Source organism: Octodon degus, unplaced genomic scaffold (assembly GCF_000260255.1).
Source record: "Octodon degus isolate 3935 unplaced genomic scaffold, OctDeg1.0 scaffold00263, whole genome shotgun sequence".
Lineage (NCBI taxonomy): Eukaryota > Metazoa > Chordata > Mammalia > Rodentia > Octodontidae > Octodon > Octodon degus.
The window spans coordinates 1,478,725-1,499,728 of NW_004524839.1; the positions used below are offsets into that span (position 1 = coordinate 1,478,725).

Below are 21,004 nucleotides of genomic sequence, written 5' to 3' on the forward strand. Positions count from 1 at the left end.
CACAGGTATCAGTATATATAGTTAGTCAGGGTGAGAATCTTTCCAATTAACTCCTAGATTAAAGAATCTTCTGAATATTCTCAGGATCATTGCCTTGCTCTGGCTTTTCTTTTAAATCATTGTAGTTTTTGTAATATAACTGGAAGTCCAGGATTGTGGTGATACCTGCTTTGCTCTTATTGTTTAAGATTGCTTTGGCTTTTCTAGGTCCTTTCCATACATATTTTAGAATTTTATTTTAGCTCTTGAAACAATGTTGTTGGTATTTTGATTGGAGTATTATTATGCCTGTATATCATTCTTCATAGTATGACCATTTGGGTGACTCTCATTTTGCCTGTCTAGGAACAGCAGGTGTCTATTTTCTGTTCTCTTTAGTACATTTCTCCAGAATACTATGTTTTTGTTACAGTTGTCTTTCACTCCCTTGGTTAGGTTAATTCCTAGGTATTTAATATTTGTGAGGCTATTGTGAAAGGGATTTTTTTTACTGATTTCTTTATTAGGGTGTTCATTGCTGGTATACAAAAATATTATTGTCTTTTGTGTGTTGGTTTTGTATCTTGCCAGTTTGGTGAATTTGTTTATTATTTCTAAAAGTCTTTGGTTACAGTTTCTTCTATATAAAAGATCATGTCCTCTGCGAATGATAGTTTGGCCTCTTCCTTTTCTATTTGTGTGTGTTTCATTTCATTCTCTTGCCTGATAGCTCTGGATGAATTTTGAGATTATTTGAACAGGATAGGTAAGAGTAGATACCCTTCTCTTGTTCCTGTTCCTGTTTTTGAAGGAAATAATTTCACATTTTTCACATTTAGTATTATAGAGGGAGTTGATTCTTCTATACCTATTTTTCTCAGGGTTTTTATCATAAATAGACAGATTTTATCAAAGATTTATTCTGTGTCTACTGACACTAATGTTAATGAGTTCTGATAACCCACTGCCATTGGATTAGCTTGTTCTGTGTCTATTGAGATAATCATGTGACTTTTGTCTTTGATTTTGTTCATGTGATGTGTTATGTTTATTGATTTATGCATACAGAACCATCCTTGCATCCCTGACATAAAGCCAAGTTGGTCATGCTGTATGCATTTTTAATGATTGATGTCTTTTTTTGCCATAATCATTTTGAGAATTTCTACATTTATATTCATTAAGATGATTGGCCTGTAATTTTCTTTTTTGTCAAGTTTTTATATAATTTTGGTATTAGGGTTATGTAGCTTTCAGGAATGAGTTTGGAAGCACTCCTTCCCTTTCAGCTTCATGGAACAGCTTGAGGAATATTGGCATTAGATAGCCCCTGAAGTTCTCAAAGAATTCTGCAGTGAACCTATCAAGTCCTGAGCTTTACTTAGCTTTTAGGCTTTTTATTACTACAGTGGTACCTCAGTTCATGAACTTAATTCATTCCACAATTGTGAAAAAGATGGTCATGTTCTTGTTCATGTGAGAAAGATGGTTTTGGTTGTGTCTGTCACAAGATGCAGAGTTCACAACCAAAATGTTTACAAACAAAAGTGTTCATGAACCAAGGTACTACTGTACCTCTATTTCATTGTTGGTTTCTGGTCTGTTTGAGGATTTTGTATCTTCTTGCTTCAATTTTGGTAACTCAAACATGTCTAAGAATTTCCCCATTTCTTCTAGAGTCTACAGTTTACTTGAATTTAAGTTTTCAAACTATTTTTGTAGTACAGCGCTTATCATTCCTGTTTCCACTGATATGAGCATGATTTATTCTCCCGTATTAGCCTGCCATGTAGAAAATTCACTTTTAGAGTTAAAAATCACATAATGCTGTATTCTCAACTTATAAAAACTGTGAGCTTTTCTTGGGGCTAGTGCTTCTTCTAGTCTGTTGCATATCACAGGAGCTCTGACCACTCTATGATCTTGCCTTGTATTTGGAGAGACAATTTTCTAAGAATTCTTTGATTGTGATTATGAGCAAAGAGGCAATTGAGTTTCTGGTAAAGAGTCAGGCAGAAATAATTACAGTGTGTTGGTGGTGGAGTATGGGTAGCATCCTAAAAGCAATCAGAATTCTAAGAGTTTCAACTCATATCTTTCTAACATTTCCAAGCATGCACAGGAGTTGAAATGATGATAGCTCATACTGTTAAAACACTGGGACTGCGAAGGTAGTACAAGGGAAAAATTATAAAGATCAGAGCAGAAATTAATGCAATCTACACCAAAAAAAAAAAAAAACAAGATAGAAAATCAGTGAGTCAAAGAGTTCGTTATTTGAAAGATTAAATAAAGTTCACAAACCTTAGCCAACCTTATCAAAAAAAAAGGAAAGAGAAGACTCAAATCCATACAATTAGGAATGAAAGTCGTCAATTACAAGAGATCTTGCCGAAATCCACAAGATCATCTATACCTACTTAGAGAATTTGCATTCAAATAAGATGGAAAATGCAGAAGAAATGGACAGATTCTTTGACATATATAAATCACCAAAGCAGAGTCAACAAGATATAAAAATTCTAAATAAATGAGTATCAGTCAATGAAATTGAAGATGTAATACAAAAACACCTATCAACAAAGAAAAGCTCAGGCCATGACAAGTTCACTGATAAATTCCACAAGAACTTTATTTTTTGTATCTTTTACTTTCTATGAATCGACTGTCTTTCTTATGAATTAAATATCCTGGCTAACTGGTTGAATTGCTTTTCATATGTGGGGTTTTTTTCAAATTTTTTATTCATTTTCATGAGAAAAAACTACCAATGAAACGGTTTCAAAACAGGTTAGTAGGACAGTCACAATAATTGATACATTACATATTGTTGTCTTCATAGTAGTGACTCAGTACAAAATGCAGACATGATATCTTGTCTAAACAATATTAGTACAAACCTTTATTTTCATTGAACTAGTAGATAGCTGTATATCTATCCTAACTATTTTGTATACGCATATATGGTCACTACAAAATGGTCCTTTATTTATATCTGCCTTATTTGTTTTGTTCATACTGTTAAGACACTGGGACTGCAAAGATAGCACAAGAGAAAAATTATAAAGATCAGAGCAGAAATTAAAGACAGTTGTTCCATTGTTGTTAGAGAAGCTGAATTTGCAGAAGTCCGTAAAAGACCCTTTCATTTTTAATACCCGTTCAAATATTGTAGGTTCTTGAATTTAGCAAAATAACCCAAAATAGTCCAATAGTCCATAATAGTAGTGGGTTATCAGAAGAACTGGAAATTGTCTGAAGTTGTTGACTTGAGCCTTTTGTAGCTCAGCATATTAATACAGCATTACTTTTTAAACCTCGTGGTTATACTTTTCTGCTAGATGGTTAAGACTGAGTTAAAGCAAGTCCTATATAATTCAAAATGCAACACTTGTATCTGACAAGGTCACTCAAATTCCCTCAGGATTTACCTTGAAACCATGTATAGTACCTGGTAGATTTTTTGTCAGTGTCAGCCATCTGGATGAATCACACCCATTGCTTGACAAACTTGCTGTGAAAGCCTGAGAGAATATTTTCTCTCTAGGTGACTCTCCTTAGGCACAGTATACAATGTCAATCACTTTCCTCTGTGACCCCATAATCTCCTTCATTAGAAAATCTGGGACACCACTGAGTTACAGGATGTCACAGCTCAGGTTCTATTATGTCCTGAGTCCTCACTGACCTTGAAGGGCTAGGGCCAAAATATTGGCTATCTTTGTAGTGCCTCTTTTTCTCTAATTCTTGGTCTACAAACATTAGTTGCTAAACATCCAGAAGAGGGGCTGGGGAGATGGCTCAGTGGAAAAAGCGCTTCCTGCACAAGCACAAGGGCCTGAGTTCAATTGCCAGTTCTGCCAAAAAAATAAAAATTAAAAAAAAATCCAGAAGAAAAGTTTAATAGTATTATTACCCTGTAACAGAAGCAATTGGGCTTAACACCTCTATCTGTCTAAATATCAAACACCTTAGACGTAACATGGAACTGCTATTTTCCAAAATCCATAGATATTCTAAACTTAAATTCCCTATAGAATGTAAAAAAATGAATTACACATTTTTACACAGAAATTTAGAAATTAAACCATGTACAACATTGTAGGAGGACCATCCTATGATTTTTTTTCTTGTCTCCTGTTTTCTTTTATTACCTGCTCTTTGCAAATAATTACGTTTTTTGCAAACACTTACTTTAAAGAGAGTACAGCAATAATTGATGAGACATTAGAAGAGTACACATTTAGAAGACCAAAACAACAGGTATTTCAAGCATGGTTGTAGTATTACACATTGCTATCCTCAGTGTAGTTAGCTTAGTTTACAGATGTCAGCATATATAGTTAGTCAGGGTGAGAATTCCACCCATTAACTGCTATTTTCAAAAACCTGATAGAGATTCTTAGGACTATTGCCTTAACCATCTTGTGTATATAAATGTATGGTTTTGCTTCTGCCACATTTCCTAACTTTTCTCCCTGCTATCTCTTCATTGTTTAATCCTGAAGTTCTCACTTCCCACTTAACTGTGCTATACCTTTCAATTTTTATTTCTTCTTTTAAGTTCTTAATAGGGAGACAATATGATATTTACACATGTAGGTCTGGTTGCTTTCACTTCTAAGTATATCTTCAAGTTGTATCTACTTATATATGAAGATTTCAAGTTTACTTTTCTTCATAGCTGAGTAATACTCCATTGTATAAAAACACAACATTGTTCTCATGTATTACTCAGGTAGCGGGCATTTTGGTTTTTTCCAAGATTTGGCTATCACAATTTATGCTACAACAAACGTAGGTGCACATACATCACTATGATATGAAGTTTTCAGTTCTTTTGGGAAAATTCCCAAAGAGGGATAGCTGGATTGAATGGGATTGCCAGTCTTAGTTTTTGAGGATTCTCCACACTGACTTCCATAATGGTTGCACCAGGCTACATTCCCACCAGCAGTGGAGAAGGGTTCTTTTCTCCCACAGCCTCTCCAGCATTTGTTGTTGGTTGATTTCTTTAAGATATCTTAAGATTTCTTTCTGGGGTGAAATGGTATCTCAGTGTGGTTTTACTTTGCATATCACAAATGGCTAGTGATGTGGAACATTTTTAATTGTATTTATTTGTTTCTTATATTTCTTCCTCTGACCAATATGTGTTCATCTTGAATGCCCATTTCTGGATTGGGTGTTTAAATTTTGGGACCCTAATTGTTTTACTTCTTTACAAATTCTAGAGAGAAGCCCTCTCTCTTGGTCTGCTTATCATTTAAGATTTTTTCCAAATTTGTGGGTTGTCTTTTCACTCTGGTGGTAATTTCTTTGACTTGCAAAAATTCTCTATAAGAGGAAGTCCCAGTTATTAATTCTTTCAAGTATTACCCGTGCAGCTTGATACATATTCATGAACTCTTTGCCCTCCCCTATATCTTCATGATGTCCTCATACTTTCTCTTGCGCAAGATTTGGTATTTCAATTTTCATGTTTAGATCTTTAATCCATTTTGACTTTCACTTAGTGCGTGGTAATAGACCTGGGTTGAGTTATAGTTTTCATCATGTAGAGGGCCAGTTTTTCCAGCACTGTTTGTTAAATAGGCTATCTTTCTTTCACTAAGCATGTTTGGCCCCTTTTTCAAAGATAAGGTGGCTGAGTGTGTTTGTTGTTGTATCTGCATCTTCTAATCTATTCCACTGATCCTCAGGTCTATTTTTTTTGCCAGTACCATGCTGAGTTTATCACAGTAGCTTTGTAGTATAATTTCAAATCAGGAATTTTAATGCCTCCTGCCTTGTCTTTATTGTCCAGAATTGCCTTTGCTATTCTAGTTCTTTTCTGGTTCCAAATAAATTTAAGGAATGATTTCTCTAGGTCTGTGAGGTATGTTGGTGATATTTTGATAGGGATTGCATTAAATTTCTACAACAATTTTGGGAGTATGGCCATCTTCACAATGTTGGTTCTTCTTATCCATATCTTTCCATTTTCTGAAAACCTCTATGATCTCTTTTTTCAGAGTATTGTAATTTTCATTAAATAGAATTTTTACTTCTTTAGATGAATTCTTAAGTATTTAATTTTCAGTTGTGCTATTGTAAAAGGTATTGTTTCTCTAATTTCCCTCACAGTGTGTTTGTAATCTGTGTAGAGGAATGCTATTGATTTATGGGTATTGACTTTGTATCCTGCTGTGCTACCTAATTTGTGTTTTAATTCTAGGAGCTTAGTGGTGGAGTTTTTTGGGTCCTCCAATTAAAATATCATGTAATCTGCAAATAATGATAGTTTAACTTCTTTATCTATTTTTATTCCTTCTATTTCTCTCTCTTGTCTAATAGGTCTGACTAATGATTCCAGAACTATATTGCATAGGAGTGGTGATAGAAGACATCCTTGTCTTGTATCAGATCTGAGAGTAAAAGATTTCAGTTTTTTGCCATTTAGAATAATATTAGCTGTTGGGTTCTCATACATGGCTTTTATCAGATTGAGGTAGAGGCCATCTACTCCAATTTTCTGTAGGACTTTGACCATGAATAAGTGTTGGACTTTGGCAAAAGACTTTTCTACCTCAATTGAGATGATCACGTGGTTTTTGAATTTGGCTGTATTGATATAGTGTATTACATTTATAGATTTGCTTATGTTAAACTATCCATGCATCCCTGGGATGAATCCTACCTGGTCATGGTATATAATCTTCTTGCTGATTTGTTGTACTCTATTTGCTAGGATTTTATTGAATATTTTTGCATCTATGTTCATGACAGAGATAGGACTATAATTCTCTTTTTTAGTTGTGTCTTTCTCTGGTTCTGGTATTACTATAATAGTTGTCTCCAGGAATGATTTTAGGAGAACTTTTTCCTTTTTAATTTCATTGAGTTTGAGGAGTATTGGGAATATATCTCCTGTAAATTTCTTGTAGAATTCAGCTGTGATTATATCAGGATCTGTACTTTTCTTTGCCGATATGTTCTTTATTACATTTCATATTTCATTGCCTATTATTGGGTTATTGAGAGTTGTTATATCTTCTTGACTCAATTTTGGTAATTTGTACCTTTCTAGGCATCTGTCCATTTCTTCTGCGTATTTGATTCTGTGAGAGTAAAGATTCTCAAAATAGCTATTGATGATATTCTCAATTTCCTCAGGGTCTGTGGTAATTTTACCCACTTCATTCCTGTGGCCTAGGAGACAGCTCTGTAGATTAAGCGCTTGCCTTTCCTTATTTCTTGAATTTGAGATTTTTTCTTTCCTCCATTTGATGAGGTTAGCTAGGGGCTTATCAATTTTATTTAATCTTTCAAAGAACCAGCCTTTTGTTTCTTTAATTCTTTGTATTGTTTTCTTTGTCTTGATTATATTAATTTCTCCTCTAAGCTTTATAATTTCTTGCCACCTTTGGGGTTTTGGTTTAATTTGCTCTTCTTTTTTTTAGACATTTGAGGTACAGCATTGAGGTATTTATTTGTTCCTGTTCTGTTTTCCTATATGTGAGTTCACAGCTATAAATTTCCCTCTAAGAACTGCTTTCATTACATCCCATAAATTCTGATGAGTTGTGCTTGAATTTTCATTGAAGTGTAATTATTCTTTAATTTATTGTTTAATTTCATCTGTAACCCATTGGTTGCTGAGGAGTGTTGTTTAATTTCCATGTATTTATGGCTTTTTTGTGGTTTCTTTTGTCATTTATTTCCAGTTTTGTTGCACTGTGGTCAGATAATATGCATGGAATAGTCTCTCTTTTCTTGCATAGACTTAAGCATGATCTGTGGACTAGTATGTGGTCTATATTAGAAAATGTCACATGTGCAGCTGAAAAAAAACTGTGTATTCAGCTGTGGTTGGGTGGAACATTCTGTATATGTCCACCAAGTCCATTTGTTCCAAGCTCTGGTTCAGTTCTGCTACTTCTTTGCTAATGTTTTGTCTGGTTGACCTAACTTTTGAGGATAAGGAAGTGTTAAGGTCTCCTGTTAAGGTTGTGGTATTGGATATTAGATTTTTCATGTCAATTAAGATATGTCTTATATAGTTGGATGCTCTCGTGTTTGGTACAAATATATTTATGATTATTACCTTTTCCTCTTGAATTTTTCCCTTATCCAGTATATAGTGGCCTTCTTTATTTCGTTTGATCATCCTTGGTTTGAAGTTGAGACTGTCTGAAAACAGGATTGCTACCTCTGCTTTTTTCTGCGGTGCAGGGGCATGTAGTATTTTTTTCCATCCTTCGACTTTCAGCCTATGAATTTCTTTATGAATTAAGTGGTTTTGGTATAGAGTGTATCGTTGCATTGTGCTGCTAATCCACTCTGCCAGTCTATTTCTTTTAATTGGTGAATTGAGTCCATTTATATTAATGGTTATATTTGAGATGTATTGACTTATGATTGACATGTTATTTACCTACTATTTGTACCCCTTATTCTCCTGTGTTTAACTGTTTGCCCTATTTAGTGTGTTCTTTTTTTTTCTCATTTGTGCAGTTCTAGTCATTTTGGTCCCTCTCTAGAACATCTTTCAGGAGCCTGTGTAGGGTTGGCTTTGTCATCATGAAATTCCTTAGCTGCCCTTTGTCATGGAAGTATTTCACTTCTTCATCAAACTTGAATGAGAGTTTTGCAGGGTATAGTATTCTGGGCTGGAATTTGTTTGCTTGGAGGACTTGAAGTACTTTGCTCCATGCATTTCTTGACTTGATGGTTTGTGGAGAGAAATCTGCTGTTATTCTGATAGATTTTCCTTTAAATGTGATCTGCTTCTTTTTTCTAGCAGCTTTCAGTTATTGTTCTTGTGCTGGATTTCTGAGATCTTGATTATTATATATCTGGGTGTTTTTTTAATGGGATTGATGTTATTTGGTGTTCTATATGCTTCTGTTACCTGAATGTCAGATTGTTTCCCATATTTGGGAAATTTTCTGCTATTACTTCTCCACTTTTTCTTTTTATATCATTTGTATTAACTCCTTTCTCATTGATGTTTATTAGTCTCACATTGTTCACTTTGCATTGTCTTGTAGATTTTGAATTACTTTTTCCTGTATCCTAGTTGTTTTTAAGAGATCTTTTCTTTCCTTTTCACTAGCTGAAATAGTGTCTTCAAGGTCTGAAAGTCTACCTTCACTTTCATTCAAATAGTTTTGCTAGCTTCTGACTGAGGTTTTAATTTCCTGTAGATCTCTTTGAATCTACTTCCTGCATTCTATTTCTTTCCTATATTGCTCATTCAGGGATTCCATCAGTTTTCTGTTCCCCTCTATTTTTTCATTGGTGTCTTCTTTAGAAGCATTTAATATTCTTTCATTACAGTTATCTTTTTTTTAACTTCAGAGATTATTTCTGACCTGATTTCCTCTGTACATTTGTGCAGTTGTTTCTTTACTTCCAACGCTATTATTTCAGAGATTGCAAGCGTGTGATTTCCAATTTCTTCTATACTACTGTCTCCTGCATTTGTTCTGTGTGGGCTTGGGGCCTGAGAATGCATTTTGCTCCTTCTCTTTGTCATTTTGTACAGTGCTGTCCTCTGACCCATGGTGTAGAGCTTTGGTGCAGTTATTACCTTAGCACCTATTGAAATTCTTACCCAGGAGAGATTATGTAGTTAAGGAAGTTAAAGTGTTGTATTTACAGAACTACAACTAGGAACACTTATAATAAGTAGTAATACTTAGCAGTTGACAAACTTTTGTAACTAATGTGCTTGTATTTTAGACCATAAGAGCAAACATATCTGTGTTGCAAGCAGATACTAAATATGAATTTTGCATTTAAATAAGTTCCTCTAAGTTCTGTCTGATCTCCCTTGGTGTACGTGGAGTAGGTCTTCCAGGCAGACTAGATCACCCCAGTTATCTGTTGCCCCCTCTCTCGATCAACAGAGAAAGAGATCAGATACTTTCATAGATCTGGTTCTAACTAAGTGTCTCAGCTTACCAGGTCTGGTTCTACCATGTTTTAACTCGTCCAGATGTGCCTGGCTTGGGTCTGTCTGCTGTGCTCTGCTTCTTCCTGCTGCAGCCTGTGGAAGTGAACATGCTGTGCCCCTCTGGCAAGATGTTTAGCTCTTGGATTAGCTGGGTGGGTCTGCCCCCTAGCCTCTCTTCAAGGAGTTCTGCTTCAGGGTTCCACAGCAGGTCTGTCTGATGGAGGTGGTTCAGGAAAGTGTGTGAATGGTCTGACACACACCGGGCCTGGGCTCTGGCTGGAAAGGGGACTGGGGAGCAGTGACTAGGCGGAAGGTCCCACACACAGCCAGGCCTGTGCTCTGCCTGGAAAGGGGTCTGCAGAGTGGAGAGCAGGTGGAAGGTCCCACCCATGACCAGTTCTGGGCTCTGGGTGAAAAGGGGTCTGGAGAACAGTGATCCACAAAAAATTTAGAGAATATCTAACACCACTATTTCTCAAACTTTTTAATGAAACTGAAAAGGAAGAAAAACTCAAAACTTCATTCTAGAAAGTAAGACTTACCATGATGCCAAAGCTGAAAAAGGACCCAACCAAGAAAGAGAACTACAGGCCAATCTCCCAACTGAACATAGATGCAAAAATCTTCAGTGAGATACTGGCAGACAGAAGGAAGCAAATTAACATGAAGATTATACACCATGATCAAGTAGGATTCCTCCTAAGGATGCAAGGATGATTTAACATTTGCAATTAAATATATGTAATATATCATATTAGCAGCCAAAGGCATAAACCATATGATCATCTCAATAGATGCAGGAAAAGGATTTGACAAAGTCAAACACCCATTCATGATTTTTTAAAAGGCAGAAAATTGGAATACATGCAGTTTATCTCAACTGACCAAAAATATTTATGACAACTCAACATCATACTAAATAAACAAAAACTGAAAACTTTCACTCCAGAATCAGAAACATGATAAGGGTGTCCATTGTCATCATTCTTATACAATATATTTGTAGCAATATTAGCCAGAGCAATTAGACAAGAAAAAAGAAAAGAAATAAAGATAGGAAATTAAGAAGTTAAATTATCATTTGCATATGACATGCTTCTCTATATAGAAGACAGAAAAATTTTCACCAAAAGTGTTCTAGATTTAATAAGCAAATTTAGTAGCATAACTGTATGCAAAGTCAACACCTAAAAATCAGTAACATTCCTATACACAAACAACAAATTTACTGAGAGAAAAAATAGGAAAACAGCAACTTTCATAGTAGCATCCAAAAAAGTGAAATACTTAGAAATCAATCTAACAAACGAAGTAAAAGATCTCTATGCAGACTGGGGGTGGTGGCATGTGCCTGTAATCCCTGCGCATGGGAGGCTGTAAATAGGAGGATCACTATGAATCCACTCTACGTAGTGAGACCCTGTAAACCCTGTACTAAATACAAAAAAAAAAATCTGTGCATTGAAAACTTCAGTACTCTAAAAAAATAGATCAAAAAGATATCAGAAAATGAAGAGATATCCCCCACACTTTGTTTGAAAGAGCCAATATAGTGAAAATGGTCATACTTCAATAATTGTTATCCATGTTAAATAAAATTCTGACTAAAATCCAACATCATATCTCACAGGATTAGAGACAGCAATCCTAAAATTCATTTGAAATCAGAAGCGATTTAGAATAGCAAGAATAGACCTTGGCAAGAAAGTTAATTCAAAGGGCACTGCTATCACAGACTTGAAATTATACTATAAAGCTACTGTGATAAAAAAAAAATCATGGTACTGGAGAAAACAGACTTGAGGATCACTGAAACAGATTAAAAGACTCAGAAATAACACCAGACACTGTTAGTTACCTTACTTTTGACAAAGAGCCTAAACACATTCACTGGAAGAAAGATAGCCTCTTTAATAAATGGTACTGGCAAAACTGGCTATCTACATGCTGAAGATTAAAACCAGAATCATATCTTTCACCATACAATAAACAAAAATAAAAATGGATCAAAAATCTACATATTAAAACAGAAACAATAAATCTGCTGGATGATAGAATTGGTATAACTCTTGAAGACATTGGTGTAGGCAAAGACTTTATGAAGAAAACTCCAATGACACAAGAACTATCACAAAGAATAAACTGGAATCTCATATTAAAAATCTATTGTACAGCAAAAGAAGGTACCAACCGAGTGAAGAGACAACCAACCCACAGTGTATTAAGGACCTGACCAAATTCCCCAACTGCCTGTTTGAGAATTACTGCAAAGGATAAATCAAAATCAGAAACAAATTTGATAATGAATAAAGGGGGACTGGGAGATCATTGATTCAGGATGCGCAAAGACAATGACACTGTGAATTAGCCACTTTTTACTGTGTGCACACAGTAATCAGAGGGAGTGTCAGATGATTCAGAAGACAGCACTGATATTAAACTGAAGAGTATCTTAAGGTCATTCAGACTACTCAGAGGGTGATGGTGATCTTAAATTGATGTAATATTTCCCTGGAGTGTCACAGCATCACAGAACAATTAAAGTCTCCATTAAAGCCTCAACTCCCTACCCTCAATTTACAATTTGTAGTCCCCAATATTCCTCTCTTTTTATTCTTGTAATTTCAGCCTTTGAATCGGTGTACAGGTTATGATGGTCATCGTAGCAACAAACATTCTCAGGAGTTTGTGGAAGGCCCTAGCACATCACTAGTGTGCAGCCTCTTTCATTTTCTTCTTTACTCGTCTCCATGTCATGGGTTTTGTAGCCCACACTGATCTCAATATTTGCTGTGTTGGGTTCTCCTCCAGGATCATCTTCAAGAATTCTCACATTGAAGGGCCTGATGGCAACAGGATCCACCACAGGGATGAGATGTTCCTCTATGAGACATTCACAGATTCTAAAACTGGCAGCCATAATGGTGTTTTATTGTCTGTTAACACACAAGCATATCCTTAACCCCATGTCATTGCATGCACTGGGCCATCCAACTTTCCTGTCTGGATGTTTTTCTATAGGATTTTAGCCCTAGGCATGCTCATCAAATTTGCCCTTTTGCCAGTGGAGTTCTGATGATGGGTATTTACTTTCTGCAACCAGGTTTAAAACTTTTTAGATTAAGACAGCAAGATGCAATAATGCATGTGGAGGTTACTATACTCCATATTTTGTTTTTGTAATTGTATTTTAAAACAAATTTTTTGAAAAATTAGAGCATATATAGTCAAATCATGAGCACTAGAATGGAAAGGCAGGTTCAGAAAAGAGCTAAGTCAAGAAACTGTTCCTAAAGGACTGGAATAGTGATTTGTAACCCCCCGACTTTTAGATCCCTCTATTGATTGAGTCTGATATTTTGTCATAAGTCTCTCTAGTTTTAGCTGTAAGAAGATGGAGAGTTTGGTGGTTTTGAAGGATGACTTTAGCTAAATAATTTAAAGATTTTTTGAATATATATATACATATATATAACAATTAGATATCTTTATATCTAGCTTATTATTATGGTATTATATATCTTTAATTATACATTTCCACTGGATTTTCAAGACTAAGTTAAAGTGAGACCTGTGTTAATCAAAATTAACCTTTTAGTTAAGGTCAGTTAAGTCTCCTCAGGCATTATTTGGAAACTATGTTTAGAGTCTCTCAGCTTTTCTGTCAGTATCAGCCATTAGGATGGGCCTTGCTTGACCATGTCAATTGACCATGCCAATTTCTATAGAAGCATGGGAGACCTTGCCTTCTTGGTGATTCTTCTTTGGCATACTGTACACTTGTTGGTTCTCATCATCTGGGGTCCAGCAATCTTCCTGGTTAGAAGGTTGACTGACTCAGCAAAGTTGTAGGATCTCATAGAAAAGGTTTTCTCATGTCCTGAGTTTTTGTTGACCTAGGTAGGCCAGGGCCAAAGTGCTGGTGGTTCTCTTGGCCCAGTTATCCTTCTAGTTCTGGCCTCTAAACCTTAATTGTTGAACACCTAGAAGAGATTAGTGACATCAGCATTGAAGTAACAAAAGTGAGCCTAACAATTATAATATTATCTGAATAGCAAGGAATATTAACAGACAACAGTCATATAAGTTTTACAGAGGAAATTTGAGACTGGTGCCACGTATGTTCTGCCAGCATATCATATCATTTTTGTAATGCACTTAAATGTCCATCTTAATATAGAGTAGAGTGACATATATAACATATCCATCACATAAGACAGACACACATAAGGCAATGTATTTATAAAGTTACGATGTAGCTTTTTGGCCAAGTCAAATTATAGTAAATTTTCATATTTTTATATTTTTAATCATAATTAGACTTGTCAGAACTTTTTGCAGCTCAATTAAGAGAAATCTACTGTAATAGAATAAGAATTAGAAGGAATAAAAACCTTTTACTGATCAATTTATTTACATTTAACTATGTCTTAAGAATTTTGACAACTCTATGCCCTTTTTTAATTTAGCTTCTGGTTGTCACCTCTGTATCTTCTACAACTTACTTAGACCTTCTTTTTGTTCTAACAGCATTTGTAGGATTCCCCTCCATAATATTTACCATACCTTGGATTAACATTGAACTTTTTATAAGATATAATTTTTACATCTTGACAAGCTTTTGGATAATTTTTAAGATTTTCCATGGACTTAATTGCTTTAAGGGCCTGTTTGTAATATTTATATTTTTAAATACCAACTGAACCACAAGATTTATGAAGGATTTGTCTATAGACTGCAACCTGTGCAGCTGAGATGACAGGCATGTATCATCATGCCTGGAATGGCCAGGGAAAGCAGAATGGGTGAAGCCACCTCCCTATTACATGATTCTGCTACTGGCCCATTGGTATTGCCATTAGACAATAGGAGCAGTGGCTAGGTGCATGGGAAGGACAGGGACTCTGGCACTGGATATAGGAAAGGACACAGGAAAGGTGCGGCCACCTGGCACCCCAAGTAGACTCTAAAATTTCTGAAGATCTGGGTCATGGAGTCTCTCATTCGATGTCATCCAGCCCTGCGTCTCCACAAGCGGATGGTGACACAATGAGCAGTTTTTTTTTTCTTTTCTGTACACTTTTCTCATTTGTTCTGCTCTGAAACAGGAACTTCAAAGGTACTAATATTTAGTAGATTTAAAACTAATTTCACCAGTCCCAAATTGCAAAGTTCTCAGGAGAAAGTTTTTCCTCTGCCATGGCTGTCTTTCAATTTTCTTCCACTATATCCCAATTGTTATTTTTTATTTTATTTTTGTGAAAAATGAGAGTTTATAAAATAAATGTACATAAGAATACATACTAAAGCTGTGTTTCCTTCCATTTTCCCCAGCTATATCTGCCTCTTTCTGGCTTCCTCTATGGGCATCTGTTCCATGAGTTGCCTCTTGATTCTTTGGTCTCTTGTGAATAAACACAGTGCATCTCTTTTCAGATCTTCAGGGTTCATCTCTACCACTTAGATTTTACAGTCACTCCTGACCTTCAGAGATTCAGAATCCAGACTCTTGTTTTAAGCCAAATGTGTGTTCTAATTTGGCTTTCTGAGGATCATTCCACCTTTCTGTCAAGTTGCAGCTCTTCCTCCTCAGATTCTCTCCCGGATACCTTCCTCAGAGATGTTTGCTTTCAATTTACACTTCCTCATTCCAACCACTGCAGTATGATGACACGCAACATTAATTTTATCTCGAATGTATTAACATTCTAAAATATCTTATCATAATACAGCTCAGCGTCACCAAAAAAAAATCAATGTCTTTATAGTTTGACAGCCACCTTCCACTGTACTATTATGGATACGATAAATAATTAGTAAGTACTTAAAGTTAAAGACAATTTAGGTGGGCTTTTTTATGAACAGAGTATTTTTATTGAGGGGAAGAAAGCTCCTGTCCAAGAAAAGGACAGTAGAGGGGCCCAAGCAGGTTGTCTCTTATGTGTTATTTTTAAAAGGAACTACTTCATGTTTTTGAATGAGGAATAGGGTAGCCAATTTTTAATAGCCAAGATTTCCACCTGCAGAAACCACAGATTATATATAACAATTTCATGTAACATTTTTGTCAATTTCCAGGTGCTGATTGAAGCTCTGGCCTGCTTCAATAACATATGCATATGCATATATATATATATATATATATATATATATATAATCTTTGTTCTTTCACTGACAAATTCTTCCCCATTATCCCAGCTAAATGAAAACTTTTCACTCAGGTGGATCTTCCCTCTTAGTCCTAATCAGGATGCTCCTGTTTAGGTGCCAAATATCAGGAACATGGCCAAGATCCCCAAATGTCTGTTAAGGAATACATTACAAAGATGAAATAATAGACAAAGAAAAATTTAATAGTACATGACAGGAGAACAGAGAGGTCAATTTCTAAGGATGGTCAAAGACAATGACACTCTGAGCTTGCCACTTATTGGGTACACAATAATTGGAAGGAGTTCCAGATGACTTAGAGGGCAATGGTGATCTCAAATTGATGTAATCTTCCCCTGGAGTATCACATCATTGCAGGACCATTAAGGTCTCGGTTAAGGCCTCCAGATCTTAGGTTCAACTTATAATTTGTGGTCCCCAACAACAATGTGGGAAGAATTTCTGCCAGCTGTTCCTAAGACAAAAGATTACTATCTAGAATATATAGAGAACTCAAAAAACTCATCCTTCAGCTGGGGAGATAGCTTGGTAGTCTAAGTGCCTGCCTGGCATGCGCAAGAACCCAGATTCAATTCCCAGTACTCCATACCATGCTAACCCCACACCAAGCTGGGCAGTAAAACCAGGTGTGGTGGTGCACACCTGTAATTCCAGTGCTGGGGAGGCTGAGACAAGGGAATCTCTATGAGTCTGAGCTGCATAGCAAGACCCTATACCAAATAAATACATTAAAAATACTTTTTAAAAAACATCAGACTCCCAAGATCCAATTAAACAATGGGCATCTGAGATAAATATATCCTTCTCAGATGAAGAAGTAGAAATGGCAAATCAATGTATTTTAAAATATTCAAGACCATTGGTCATTCAAAAACTGCAAATTAAAACAATGCAAAGATTTTGCCTCATCCCAGAAGAAATGCTCATTTTCAAGAAATCAACCTATAACAAATGCCTGTGGGCTGTAGGGAAAAAGACACCCTTCTCCACTGTTGGTCAGAGTATAGAGTGTTGTAACTACTGTGGCAATCAGTGTAGAGGTTCCTCGTAAAGCTAGGACTACCAGTTCCATTTGACCCAGTTATTCCCCTCTTGGTATCTTCCTGAAAGAGTTAAAAGCATTATATCGTAGAGATGTGTGCACACCCATGTTTATAGCAGGACAGTTTGTAATGGCTAAATCTTGAGAACAACCCAGGGCCAGGGAGATAGCTCAGTAGAATAAGCACTTCCTTGGCAAGCACAAGGGCCTAAGTTCAATCCCTGGCTCAGAAAAGAAAAGAAAAAAGAAAAAAGAAAGAAAGAAAGAAAAAGAAGACAGCCCACATGCTCATCAACTGATGAATGTATAAGAAATACCTGTGGCTTTTATGCAATGGAGTATTACTCTATTGTAAAGAAGGACATGTTAAGGGACTTCTAGCTAAATGGATGCATCTTGAGACCATACTCTTAAGTGAATTAAATAAGACACACATATTTAAATATCACATTGTTTCTCCAGTGGGAAAAAACAAAAGTGTAAAAAAGAATCAAAATATAACTGATTATGTTAAATAGCAAGAAAATGTTCAAGTTAGAAAAAAAATCTAGGAAGGGGGAGTGGGAAAGGATGGAAGAGAAAAGAAAAAATGAGAAAAGAAGGAAAAATGAAAAGGGATTTTGTAAATAAGTAGGGGAACAGAGGTTTAAGGGAGGGTAGAGAAATGGGAAAAAATAACCAAGGTACATCATGTACAGATACAAATTCCTTATGATTAACATGATTATTCAGTATGCTTAAGGTGTACCAATGAACTTAATTAATAAAAAACTAACAACAATGATCCTGGGGCTGAGCACTCCTTTTCCTCCTAGGCTGCTGCCATCCAACACTTAGAATCTGCAACTGCTGAGCTGAACAAACTCCTGAAGGCCAAGTACCCCACAGAGATGATCATTGCAACCAGGTGAGTCTTCCATTAGCTCTCATCCTTTGGGGTGTTTTCATGCTTCAAAATTTAAATTTCCAAATCAGATATGGGGTTCATTTTGACAATCTGGCATATTGAAGAGAAGTGATGCATGCTCTCATCTTTCCAAATCAGATTTCGTCCAACTCAAACCTCCAAACCCCTGAGTGAAAATTTTAGGAAAGATAGATGAGATTGAAATGAGGCCTCTTGCTGCGCACACACACATACACACACACACACACACACACACACACACACACACACACACCACCCCTTCAAAAACGTTTAAGCCAGGTATTGGAAAGAAAGGTTATGGAAGGGAAACACAAGATTCCAGATCATTCAACAACACAAAAACCTTGCTTTTAATCTTTGATGCTAGGAAAGGTCTCTGCAATACCTACCTATACGTTTTTTCTCACAATCTAAGTAACATGTTTTCCTCTCTAAATATGTGGTCATTTATTCCTCCTAGGATTCATTGGGTACATCCTGCCCAGTCTACTACACTCTCCCTTAAGAAACATTCTCCACAGGGGTGTTGTTCTTACATCATTATAAATTTTATTAGGGGAGCCCTTGAACCACAATTGCTTGACTCAGAGCAAAAAACTGACCTAAGTTGAACCAAGTAATTTACCTTGCTGGAATTTAAGCATTAAAACTAAGATGTACTAGTCATTCTATTTGAAACAGGTCACTTGTGGAGTGATATGAAATTGGACTGATTTGGGGATGGTGTGTGTGTCAAGATAGGTTAAAAAGAAAAGGGAGGGAGGCAATGAACAGAAGTACATTGAGGAAGGGATAGAAGAGACAGAGAAAGATGAGGAAGATAAGAGACTGATGACATTAGAAGAAAGGACTGTAGACCTCAGTGATTATGTCATCTCATACCATTGGTCCCACCTTTCCAGATTCCTGTGCTCAGCAGTGGAAGATTTCGTGACTGATATTGCGAAGGCCTGGAATCACATAAAACAGAACAATACAGCAGTAGTGTCTGTGATTTTGAAAGTAAGTTTCTTTATTTTTTATATAATGCTTTTTTAAATGTATTTTAGTACAGAGACTATAGGGTCTCAATACACAGATCAGACTCATAGTGGACCTCCTGTTTTCAGCCTCCCAAGCGCTGGGATTACAGGTGTGTGCCAACATACCCAGTCTCAATCGCCATCTTAGCGCGCCCCAGGGGCAGGCCAGCATGGCATGCTGGGGATCAAACTCTGGTCCCTGTGCTTGTCTAAGCAGGCGCTTTAGTCCACTGAGCTATTTGGCCAGCCCTGTATAATACTCTTTGTGGAGTCAGGCTTCCCTAGTCCATAAAAGCAAATGTACTTCTCAAGGAAAATTATAAAAGAAAAGTAAGGAGGAGTTACTGGTAAGCCTTCTCAATGGGGTAGGTTCAACCTCACCATCTTACATTTTTTGCTAAATGAGGATTGGCACTATTTCTGCTTACACATGTGCTACTTATCTAGACATATGTCCACAACTACAAACAACTGTACACCAAACATATGGGTGCATGATTATATACCAGAACATACGTGAAGGCTGGGGAGATAGCTCAGTGGCATAAGTGCCTGTCTGGCAAGTACACGGTCCTGAGTTTGATCCCCAGTGCAAAGAAAAAAATAGTAAAAACTACAACATACTTAAAAATATGTGTATACTAATAGGCACTAGAAATATGACTACATTCACCTCTATGAAAATAGCTAACACATCATTTATTCTATGCCAGAGACTGTTATAAGTGTTTTAACATATAAATTTATTTAATCCTCACAACTACCCTAAAATATAGAGGAACAATGTGGTTAAGTAACTTGCCTCAGATCACAAACTACTAAATGACATAATGCAGAATCTAAGCCATAAATCATGAAGCATGTATATGTCCTCAAACATGCACACCCATACAAAGGCAGGCACCAATGTTTATGCAGATACATCCACTTCCATAGGACTTGCCTGTGAAAATGCTCTTCCGGAAATAGTTTTACTCAAGTTTACCATGCTGCATATCACAAGAAAGATGTGAAAACATACATTGTTCCCTGAGGCTGCTCAGAAACAAATGATGTGCTTAATCCTCCAGCACGCTTTGGTTTTTACATCTACCTATGTATTTCTTTGCCCATGTACTTCATCTCTTCACAAGTGGCTTTCTGTGCTCAGCATTTCTGCCCAACCACTAGTTTTCCATCTCTCCTCATATCATCCCAACTCGTGATTCTACCCTGTTAAATACTGGTTCTTCATAATGATATCCATCTTCTTTCTCCCCTCACAGAGTGACTTAATGTATGATAAGCTCAGTATCTTGATTGATATCCTGGTTGAAGATGCAGCAGGTACCTCAATTGAAAAAAGTGCTACACTACATGCAGACAGTGGCAAAGCAGATGGAAAGCCCTTAAATATTGAAATAGACCATATAGCCAAGAGCAAGTTGGAGCTGGCGACAAGGGCCAAGAATCTCCAGAAATCCTTGAAACTTGTCATATTCCAGGTTGAACAAGGTAAGAAGCACGGGGTTGTGGTGACTGAGGCAAAGTAAAAAGTTTCCAAGGGATGTTTCACTTATCTCCTTCACTGTGAGTTCACTACCAAAACAAGACCAATTTCTATATTTTTTATTTATTTTATCTTTTATTCATTCTAGTGAGAAAAAAAGATAAAATAGCAATGAAACAATTCCAAAACAGGTCAGTAGGACAATACAATAATTAGTAGAACAGTTACAATAACCAATTTCTATATTCATGTTGCAATAACCTTCCCAGGCATTCAAATCTTGCTATTCACTTATTTTTGGAACTAACACTCATCTTAAACAATTACAAGTGCTAAGTGGCATGGCAACCTTCACTCCAGTCATAGAATTTTTCTCATCTGTTCTTGTTGCTTTCTAATTGCCAAGCCTGTGACTATTTTAGAAAGAAATGCT

At 36.2% G+C, this 21,004-nt stretch overlaps 1 protein-coding gene across 1 annotated transcript in view; it reads left to right on the forward strand.

Moving 5' to 3' along the window:
* The window catches only part of Dgkk (diacylglycerol kinase kappa), a 164,710-nt gene that overhangs the window by 119,305 nt on the left and 24,401 nt on the right, over positions 1-21,004 (forward strand). The window contains exons 13-15 of the mRNA XM_004646290.1: positions 17,948-18,039; positions 18,963-19,062; positions 20,348-20,576. Of these exons, the coding sequence (XP_004646347.1) occupies positions 17,948-18,039; positions 18,963-19,062; positions 20,348-20,576 (421 nt within the window). The remainder of the gene's footprint in view (positions 1-17,947; positions 18,040-18,962; positions 19,063-20,347; positions 20,577-21,004) is intronic.